The following is a 10945-nucleotide window of genomic DNA, read 5'->3' on the forward strand; positions in this document are numbered from 1 at the left end:
ACAGGAAGTTATTAACTAAAACTTGGTGTTGACAGGAAGTTATTAACTAAAACATGGTGTTAATAGGAAGTTATTAACTAAAACTTGGTGTTAACAGGAAGTTATTAACTAAAACTTGGTGTTAACAGGAAGTTATTAACTAATTAATTCTATAACATGGTGTTAATAGGAAGTTATTAACTAATTAATTCTATAACATGGTGTTAACAGGAAGTTATTAACTAAAACTTGGTGTTAACAGGAAGTTATTAACTAAAACATGGTGTTAACAGGAAGTTATTAACTAAAACTTGGTGTTAATAGGAAGTTATTAACTAATTAATTCTATAACATGGTGTTAACAGGAAGTTATTAACTAAAACTTGGTGTTAACAGGAAGTTATTAACTAAAACATGGTGTTAACAGGAAGTTATTAACTAAAACATGGTGTTAACAGGAAGTTATTAACTAAAACTTGGTGTTAACAGGAAGTTATTAACTAATTAATTCTATAACATGGTGTTAATAGGAAGTTATTAACTAATTAATTCTATAACATGGTGTTAATAGGAAGGGGGCCCTCTGCCAGTGGGAGACTCCTCTATCAGAAGGGGGGGGTCAGTCCACTGCCAGTGGGGGGGTCAGTCTTCTACCAGTGGGGGACTCCTCTGCCAGTGGGGGGGTGGTCAGTCCTCTACCAGTGGGGAGGTAAGTCTTCTACCAGTGGGGGTCCTCTGCCAGTGGGGGGGTCAGTCTTCTACCAGTGGGGGACTCCTCTGCCAGTGGGGTGGTCAGTCCTCTACCAGTGTGGGGGGTGGGGGGGGGGGGGGGGGGGTCAGTCTTCTACCAGTGGGGGACTCCTCTGCCAGTGGGGGGGATCAGTCCTCTACCAGTGGGGGACTCCCCTGCCAGTGGGGGGGGGATCAGTCCTCTACCAGTGGGGGACTCCTCTGCCAGTGGGGGAGGATCAGTCCTCTTCCAGTGGGGAGGTAAGTCTTCTACCAGTGGGGGTCCCCTGCCAGTGGGGGGGATCAGTCCTCTACCAGTGGGGGACTCCCTTGCCAGTGGGGGAGGATCAGTCCTCTTCCAGTGGGGAGGTAAGTCTTCTACCAGTGGGGGTCCCCTGCCAGTGGGGGGGATCAGTCCTCTACCAGTGGGGGACTCCCCTGCCAGTGGGGGAGGATCAGTCCTCTTCCAGTGGGGAGGTAAGTCTTCTACCAGTGGGGGTCCCCTGCCAGTGGGGGGGATCAGTCCTCTACCAGTGGGGGACTCCCCTGCCAGTGGGGGAGGATCAGTCCTCTGCCAGTGGGGGGGATCAGTCCTCTACCAGTGGAGGACTCCCCTGCCAGTGGGGGAGGATCAGTCCTCTTCCAGTGGGGAGGTAAGTCTTCTACCAGTGGGGGTCCTCTGCCAGTGGGGGGGATCAGTCCTCTACCAGTGGGGGACTCCCCTGCCAGTGGGTCGGTCAGTGGGTGGGGGTCCTCTGCCAGTGGGGGGGTCTGTCCCTCCTCACTGCTGCACCGTAGCTGTCTTCACCGTGATCACCGGCTGAAAAGAAGACAAAGACCAAAAGAAAGGAGACAATTCAGCCAAACATGATCAGTTCATCAGTTCATTCAGCCTCTTCAGTCCACATGAAGCCTCTCGGGGACCAGCGCTTCATTTCTTCATCCACTGGAGGCATTCTGCACCGTGGGCAGTGGTTCGCACTCCCACTGCACAGCCAGAAGGTCCTGGGTTCAAGCACTTTCTGTGTGGAGTTTGCATATTCTCCATGTGTGTGGGTTTCTACTGGCTCCTCCCCTTTCCTCTATGTCCTCCCCTATCCTCTGGGTCCTCAGGGTCCTGTCCTCTGGATCCTCCCCTGTCTTCTATGTCCTCCCCTATCCTCTGGGTCCTCAGGGTCCTGTCCTCTGGATCCTCCCCTGTCTTCTATGTCCTCCCCTATCCTCTGGGTCCTCAGGGTCCTGTCCTCTGGATCCTCCCCTTTCCTCTATGTCCTCCCCTATCCTCTGGGTCCTCAGGGTCCTGTCCTCTGGATCCTCCCCTTTCCTCTATGTCCTCCCCTATCCTCTGGGTCCTCAGGGTCCTGTCCTCTGGATCCTCCCCTGTCTTCTATGTCCTCCCCTATCCTCAGGGTCCTGTCCTCTGGATCCTCCCCTGTCTTCTATGTCCTCCCCTATCCTCAGGGTCCTGTCCTCTGGATCCTCCCCTGTCTTCTATGTCCTCCCCTATCCTCTGGGTCCTCAGGGTCCTGTCCTCTGGATCCTCCCCTTTCCTCTATGTCCTCCCCTATCCTCTGGGTCCTCAGGGTCCTGTCCTCTGGATCCTCCCCTGTCTTCTATGTCCTCCCCTATCCTCAGGGTCCTGTCCTCTGGATCCTCCCCTGTCTTCTATGTCCTCCCCTATCCTCTGGGTCCTCAGGGTCCTGTCCTCTGGATCCTCCCCTTTCCTCTATGTCCTCCCCTATCCTCTGGGTCATGTGGATCCCCCCCTTTCCGTTGAGTCCTCTGGATCCTCCCCTGTCCTCTGGATCCTCTGGGTCCTCCCCTATCCTCTGGGTCCTCTGGATCCTCCCCTGTCCTCTGGATCCTCTGGGTCCTCCCCTATCCTCTGGGTCCTCTGGATCCTCCCCTGTCCTCTGGATCCTCTGGCTCCTCCCCTGTCCTCTGGGTCCTCCCCTATCCTCTGGGTCCTCTGGATCCTCCCCTGTCCTCTGGGTCCTCTGGATCCTCCCCTTTCTGCTGGGTCCTCTGGGTCCTCTGGATCCTCCCCTGTCCTTTGGGTCCTCTCCTATCCTCTGGGTCATGTGGATCCTTCCCTTTCTGCTGGGTCCTCTGGATCCTCCCCTTTCCTCTGGATCCTCTGGGTCCTCTGGATCCTCCCCTGTCCTCTGGATCCTCTGGGTCCTCCCCTGTCCTCTGGGTCCTCCCCTTTCTGCCGGGTCCTCTGGGTCCTCTGGATCCTGACCTGTCCTTTGGGTCCTCTCCTATCCTCTGGGTCATGTGGATCCTTCCCTTTCTGCTGGGTCCTCTGGATCCTCCCTTTTCTGCTGGGTCCTCTGGGTCCTCTGGATCCTGACCTGTCCTTTGGGTCCTCTCCTATCCTCTGGGTCATGTGGATCCTTCCCTTTCTGCTGGGTCCTCTGGATCCTCCCCTTTCCTCTGGGTCCTCTGGGTCCTCTGGATCCTCTGGATCCTCTGGATCCTCCCCTGTCCTCTGGATCCTCTGGGTCCTCCCCTGTCCTCTGGGTCCTCCCCTTTCTGCCGGGTCCTCTGGGTCCTCTGGATCCTGACCTGTCCTTTGGGTCCTCTCCTATCCTCTGGGTCATGTGGATCCTTCCCTTTCTGCTGGGTCCTCTGGATCCTCCCCTTTCTGCTGGGTCCTCTGGGTCCTCTGGATCCTGACCTGTCCTTTGGGTCCTCTCCTATCCTCTGGGTCATGTGGATCCTTCCCTTTCTGCTGGGTCCTCTGGATCCTCCCCTTTCTGCTGGGTCCTCTGGGTCCTCTGGATCCTGACCTGTCCTTTGGGTCCTCTCCTATCCTCTGGGTCATGTGGATCCTTTTCTTTCTGCTGGGTCCTCTGGATCCTCCCCTGTCCTCTGGGTCATGTGGATCTTCCCATTTCCGCTGGGTCCTCCCCTGTCCTCTGGGTCCTCCTCTTTCCTCTGGGTCCTCCCCTTTCCTCTGGGCCCTCTGGCTCCTCCCCTTTTTCTCTGGCTCCTCCTCTTTCCTCTGGGTCTTTCCCTAGACCCTCACCTGTCACCCCTGAACAAAACCCTCAACCTCCCCAGCCTCCCTGAATAAGATCTTCGTCCCCCTTTTAACAAGACCCTCCACCCCCTAGTCCCCCTTAGAGGAGATTACACTGAGGTCAAGGTGATGAGAATGGGGATAGAGGTGGAGCAGATGATAATGTAGTAGAGGTGATGAGAATGAGGATAGAGGTGGAGCAGATGATAATGTAGTAGAGGTGATGAGAATGAGGATAGAGGTGGAGCAGATGATAATGTAGTAGAGGTGATGAGAATGAGGATAGAGGTGGAGCAGATGATAATGTAGTAGAGGTGATGAGAATGAGGTTCTTACCATCTTGGGAGCAGGACCACAGCAGTTGATCACCTTGCAGCAGTAAGCAGCCAGGGTGATGGAGACGGCCAGCAGAGTGACCTCCATCAGCACGGCTCCGGCAAAGAAGTGAGAGTGACTGTTCTGGAGGCCAGAAGGTCACAAGGTCACAAGGGCACAAGGTCACAAGGTCACAACGGCACAAGGGCACAAGGTCACAAGGGCACAAGGTCACAAGGCCACAAGGTCACAAAGTCACAAGGGCACAGGGTCACAAGGCCACAAGGTCACAAGGTCACAAAGGCACAAGGGCACAAAGGCACAAGGGCACAAGGTCACAAGGGCACAAGGTCACAAGGGCACAAGGCCACAAGGTCACAAGGTCACAAAGGCACAAAGTCACAAGGCCACAAGGTCACAAGGTCACAAAGGCACAAGGGGACAAGGCCACAAGGGCACAGGGTCACAAGGCCACAAGGTCACAAAGGCACAAGGGCACAAAGGCACAAGGGCACAGGGTCACAAGGCCACAAGGTCACAAGGTCACAAAGGCACAAGGGCACAAAGGCACAAGGTCACAAGGCCACAAGGTCACAAGGTCACAAAGGCACAAGGGCACAAGGTCACAAGGGCACAAGGTCACAAAGGCACAAGGGCACAAGGTCACAAGGCCACAAGGTCACAAAGTCACAAGGGCACAGGGTCACAAGGCCACAAGGTCACAAAGGCACAAGGGCACAAAGGCACAAGGGCACAAGGTCACAAGGCCATAAGGTCACAAAGGCACAAGGGCACAAGGCCACAAGGTCACAAAGTCACAAGGTCACAAGGTCACAAAGGCACAAGGGCACAAGGCCACAAGGTCACAAAGTCACAAGGGCACAGGGTCACAAGGCCACAAGGTCACAAGGTCACAAAGGCACAAGGGCACAAAGGCACAAGGGCACAAGGTCACAAGGGCACAAGGTCACAAGGGCACAAGGCCACAAGGTCACAAGGTCACAAAGGCACAAAGTCACAAGGCCACAAGGTCACAAGGTCACAAAGGCACAAGGGGACAAGGCCACAAGGGCACAGGGTCACAAGGCCACAAGGTCACAAAGGCACAAGGGCACAAAGGCACAAGGGCACAGGGTCACAAGGCCACAAGGTCACAAGGTCACAAAGGCACAAGGGCACAAAGGCACAAGGTCACAAGGCCACAAGGTCACAAGGTCACAAAGGCACAAGGGCACAAGGTCACAAGGGCACAAGGTCACAAAGGCACAAGGGCACAAGGTCACAAGGCCACAAGGTCACAAAGTCACAAGGGCACAGGGTCACAAGGCCACAAGGTCACAAAGGCACAAGGGCACAAAGGCACAAGGCCATAAGGTCACAAAGGCACAAGGGCACAAGGCCACAAGGTCACAAAGTCACAAGGTCACAAGGTCACAAAGGCACAAGGGCACAAGGCCACAAGGTCACAAAGTCACAAGGGCACAAGGCCACAAGGTCACAAGGTCACAAAGGCACAAGGGCACAAGGTCACAAGGCCACAAGGTCACAAGGTCACAAAGGCACAAGGCCACAAGGTCACAAGGTCACAAAGTCACAAGGACACAAGGGCACAAGGCCACAAGGTCACAAGGTCACAAAGGCACAAGGGCACAAGGTCACAAGGCCACAGTGCCACAGGTTCTCAAGGTCACAAGATCAAAAGGCCACAGGGTTTCAAGGTTACAAGGTCACAAGGTCAAAAGGCCACAAGGACAGAAGGTCACAGTGTCACAAGGTCACAAGGCCACAAAATCACAAGGTGACAAGATCACAGGGTCACAGGGTCACAAGGTCACAGGATCACACAAGGTCACAAGGTCAAAAGGCCACAAGGACAGAAGGTCACAGGATCACACAAGGTCACAAGGTCAAAACATCACAAGGTCACATGATTGTATATCACTTTCATTCGGGTAGATTACTAAAGTAACTGACCACCATTAGGTAACAGGAGTACTCCAGGGAGGAGTTCAGGTAGATTACTAAAGTAACTGACCTCCATTAAGTAACAGGAGTACTCCAGGGAAGAGCTCAGCTAGATTACTAAAGTAACTGACCTCCATTAAGTAACAGGAGTACTCCAGGGAGGAGTTCAGGTAGATTACTAAAGTAACTGACCTCCATTAGGTAACAGGAGTACTCCAGGGAGGAGTTCAGGTTGATTACTAAAGTAACTGACCTCCATTAGGTAACAGGAGTACTCCAGGGAAGAGTTCAGGTAGATTACTAAAGTAACTGACCTCCATTAGGTAACAGGAGTACTCCAGGGAGGAGTTCAGCTTGTCCATATGCCAGCAGTGGATCTGAGGATTATTCATCTCAACCAAGCTGCAGATCATCTGGATCAATGAAGCGACGGAAGAAAAGATCTGCATCACCAAACAGGCCCTGAGCTGGAGGGGGGGGGGGGGGGGGGGAGGAAGAGGGAGAGGGGGAGGGAGGGGGAGGGAGGGGGGAGGGAGAGAGGGAGAGGGAGAGGGAGGGAGGGAGAGGGAGGGAGAGAGGGAAAGAGAGGGAGAGAGGGGGGGGAGGGAAAGAGAGGGAGAGGGAGAGGAAGGGAGGGAGAGGGAGAGGAAGAGGAAGAGGGAGAGGGGGAGGGAGGGAGAGAGGGAAAGAGAGGGAGAGAGAGAAGTAAAGAGAGGGAGAGATCAACGACAAAATGTGAAATGTGGAGTTTTAACTCCTGTTTTAACATGTTGGGTGACCATGGGTGGAGTGGTGATGGAGTGGTGATGGAGTGGTGATGGAGTGGTCCAGGGTGGAGCTTGTGACCAGTGATGTGCCCTGACAAGAGACAGGTACAGCTGATGGAGGCTGATGGAGGCTGGCAGACTCACAGTGAGCAGGTGGAGTTTCTGGGCAGCGATGGCGAGATACCCAGCGACCACCACCTGGAAACACAAATACACATTTACAGTTCGGCAGCTTGACCTATACTGCAATGAAAGTGTGAACCAAGATCTAGTCAGCTCCCCCCAAAAAACCCACATCTGAGTCTGGAACTAGTCAGCTCCCCCCCAGAAAAACACATCTGAGTCAGGAACTAGTCAGCTCCCCCCCAAAAAACACATCTGAGTCTGGAACTAGTCAGCTCCCCCCCAAAAAACCCACATCTGAGTCTGGAACTAGTCAGCTCCCCCCAAAAAACCCACATCTGAGTCTGGAACTAGTCAGCTCCCCCCCAGAAAAACACATCTGAGTCAGGAACTAGTCAGCTCCCCCCCAGAAAAACACATCTGAGTCTGGAACTAGTCAGCTCCCCCCCAGAAAAACACATCTGAGTCAGGAACTAGTCAGCTCCCCCCCAGAAAACACATCTGAGTCAGGAACTAGTCAGCTCCCCCCCAAAAAACACATCTGAGTCTGGAACTAGTCAGCTCCCCCCCAGAAAACACATCTGAGTCTGGAACTAGTCAGCTCCCCCCAAAAAAACCCACATCTGAGTCTGGAACTAGTCACCTCCCAAATACAGACACGAGTCTGTACATTGTCTACAGTATGTACAGTGTGTACAGTGTGTATAGTGTACAGTATGTAGTATGTACAGTGTGTACAGTGTGTACCGTGTACAGTATGTAGTATGTACAGTTTGTACAGTGTACAGTATGTACAGTATGTAGTATGTACAGTGTGTAGTGTGTACAGTGTGTACAGTATGTGCAGTGTGTACAGTATGTAGTATGTACAGTGTGTACAGTGTACAGTATGTAGTATGTACAGTGTGTACAGTATGTGCAGTGTGTACAGTGTACAGTATGTACAGTGAGTACAGTGTGTACAGTGTACAGTATGTAGTATGTACAGTGTGTACAGTATGTACAGTGTGTACAGTGTGTACAGTATGTACAGTGTGTACAGTGTACAGTATGTAGTATGTACAGTGTGTACAGTATGTACAGTGTGTACAGTGTGTACAGTATGTACAGTGTGTACAGTGTGTACAGTGTGTACAGTATGTACAGTGTTTACAGTGTGTACAGTTTACAGTATGTAGTGTGTGCAGTCTGTACAGTATGTACAGTGTGTACAGTATGTACAGTATGTACAGTGTACAGTATGTAGTGTGTACAGTGTGTACAGTATGTACAGTATGTACAGTATGTACAGTGTACAGTGTGTACAGTATGTACAGTGTGTACAGTGTGTACAGTATGTACAGTGTGTACAGTGTGTACAGTGTGTACAGTATGTAGTATGTACAGTGTGTAGAGTGTGTACCAGCCCAGAGCAGATGACGATGACCACGACAGTATGAACTGGATTCAGACCTTTGAAGTGAAGCAGTCCGACGCTGCTTATCATGAAAACACTGAGGACCATCTGAGTGATCTGGAAACACAGGACCAATATCCTTAGTACACACTCTCTCACACACACACACACACACACACACACACACACACACACACACACACACACACACACACACACACACACACACACACCCCCAGAGCTTTGGGTTCAGACTCCAGGAACTTGTCTTTACGGTGGATGTTTCTCTGGAAGGTGACGGCGACCAGAGGACCTGGTTCCACCACAGAACCTGGATCCACCAGATGACCAGGATCCACCAGAGAACCTGGATCCACCAGAGAACCTGGATCCACCAGAGAACCTGGATCCACCAGAGAACCTGGATCCACCACAGAACCTGGATCCACCAGAGGACTGTGAGCTGCAGTGGAGAAACAGTCAGGCTGAGCAGCAATAGAGTGAAAATATGAACTGATGACACTCAACAGCAAGTGGTAGATGGAGTACTTTAAGTACTTTAAAGGTTAAGTACTGTGTGTGTGTGTGTGTGTGTGTGTGTGTGTGTGTGTGTGTGTGTGTGTGTGTGTGTGTGTGTGTGTGTGTGTGTGTGTGTGTGTGTGTGTGTGTGTGTGTGTTCTGCACTGACACTATGAATTCATGGCTCAGAGTTTCTAAATGCTTGGTCCTACATTCAGAGTGAGACTAAATGAGACTAACATGAGGTGAACATGAGACTAACATGAGGTGAACATGAGACCAACGTGAGGTGAACATGAGACTAACATGAGACTAACATGAGGTGAACATGAGACTAACATGAGACTAACATGAGACTAACATGAGGTGAACGTGAGATAAACATGATACTAAATGAGACTAACATGAGGTGAACATGAGATAAACATGAGACTAAATGAGACTAACATGAGGCTAACATGAGACCAACGTGAGGTGAACGTGAGATAAACATGATACTAAATGAGACTAACATGAGGTGAACATGAGATAAACATGAGACTAAATGAGACTAACATGAGACTAACATGAGGTGAACATGATATAAACGTGAGACTAAATTAGACTAACATGAGGTGAACATGAGACTAACATGAGACTACATGAGATGTACATTTGACTAACATGATACATGATATTACATGGGACTACATGAGGTTACATAAAACCACATGCGATTACATGGGACTGTATGCGGTTACATGAGATTACATGAGATTAATTTAAACCACATGAGAATACATGAAGTTCCTTGAGATTACATAAAACTACATGAGATTACGTGGGACTCCTTGAGATTACATGATATTAAATGGAACTACATGAGATTACATGAGAATACATGATGCTACATGAGATTACATAAGACTACATGCGATTACATGGGACTCGATGAGGTTACATGTGGTTATATGAGATTATATAAAACTACATGAGAGTACATGGGACTACATGGGATTAATTTAGACTACATGAGTTTACATGATGTTACATGAGATTACCTAGGACTACATGGGGCTACATGATATTACATGGGACTGCATGAGGTTACATGAGATTACATAAAACTACACGAGTTTACATGGGACTCCTTGAGATTACATGAGATTACATGGGACTGCATGAGGTTACATGAGATTACATGGGGCTACATGATATTACATGGGACTACATGAGGTTACATGGGATTACATAAAACTACATGATATTACACGGGACTACATGAGGTTACATGAGATTACATGGGGCTACATGATATTACATGGGACTACATGAGGTTACATGAGATTACATATAACTACATGATATTACATAGGACTATATGATATTACATGATATTACACAGGACTACATGAGGTTACATGAGATTACATGGGACTAGATAAACCTAAATGAGATTACATGGGACTACATGAGATTATTCTATACTATATGAGATTCCATTTTGTTACATGAGATTGCACAATACTACATGAGATCACATGGGAAGTGAGAGCAGCTGTGCAGCAGTAGTGAGGCAGAGAAAAGAAAAACATTGTGCACAACAGGAAGTGAGAAACATCTGGATTTGATCATGAACAGTCGGATTACCTTCCATGATCTGCTGCAGGGAACCTCGTCTGGCTCTTCCTGTAATGGAGACGGAACCTTACACAACACCGGTCAGTGAAACTCTGCAACTAAACAACCAGACTGCAACTAAACAGCCAAACAAATGCCCTCACAGTCTCCACCTCCTCACGGTCTCCCTCCTCACAGTCTCCACCTCCTCACAGTCTCCACCTCCTCACGGTCTCCCTCCTCACAGTCTCCACCTCCTCACAGTCTCCACCTCCTCACAGTCTCCACCTCCTCACAGTCTCCCTCCTCACAGTCTCCACCTCCTCACAGTCTCCACCTCCTCACAGTCTCCCTCCTCACAGTCTCCACCTCCTCACAGTCTCCCTCCTCACAGTCTCCATCTCCTCACAGTCTCCCTCCTCACAGTCTCCACCTCCTCACAGTCTCCACCACCTCCCAGTCTCCTCCTCCTCCCAGTCTCCTCCTCCTCCCAGTCTCCTCCTCCTCCCAGTCTCCACCTCCTCACAG

General features: G+C 50.4%; 1 protein-coding gene across 1 annotated transcript; it reads right to left on the reverse strand.

Moving 5' to 3' along the window:
* Window positions 1–1180: 1180 nt before the first annotated feature.
* On the reverse strand, window positions 1181–10637 carry LOC308128433 (uncharacterized protein). Its single transcript, XM_080494133.1, has 7 exons — window positions 10448–10637; window positions 8533–8762; window positions 8306–8416; window positions 6925–6978; window positions 6328–6480; window positions 4070–4192; window positions 1181–1528 (listed from the first exon to the last, which is right to left on the reverse strand). The coding sequence occupies exons 1-7, from the start codon at window positions 10452–10454 to the stop codon at window positions 1490–1492; spliced, it is 717 nt and encodes a 238-aa protein (XP_080350259.1). The 5' UTR covers window positions 10455–10637; the 3' UTR covers window positions 1181–1489.
* Window positions 10638–10945: the final 308 nt, after the last annotated feature.

The sequence above is a fragment of the Lipophrys pholis genome (genome assembly GCF_963383615.2).
Source record: "Lipophrys pholis genome assembly, contig: SCAFFOLD_41, whole genome shotgun sequence".
Taxonomy (NCBI): Eukaryota; Metazoa; Chordata; class Actinopteri; order Blenniiformes; family Blenniidae; genus Lipophrys; species Lipophrys pholis.

Bases quoted from the DNA above. Each gene is read 5' to 3' on its own strand.
- LOC308128433 (XM_080494133.1), bottom strand. The intron at 6,481-6,924 runs GTGAGTCTGCCA...CCCCCCCTCCAG, and splicing joins AGAAACTCCACCTGCTCACT to CTCAGGGCCTGTTTGGTGAT. The intron at 4,193-6,327 runs GTCAGTTACTTT...TCTGGCCTCCAG, and splicing joins ACTCCTGTTACCTAATGGAG to AACAGTCACTCTCACTTCTT.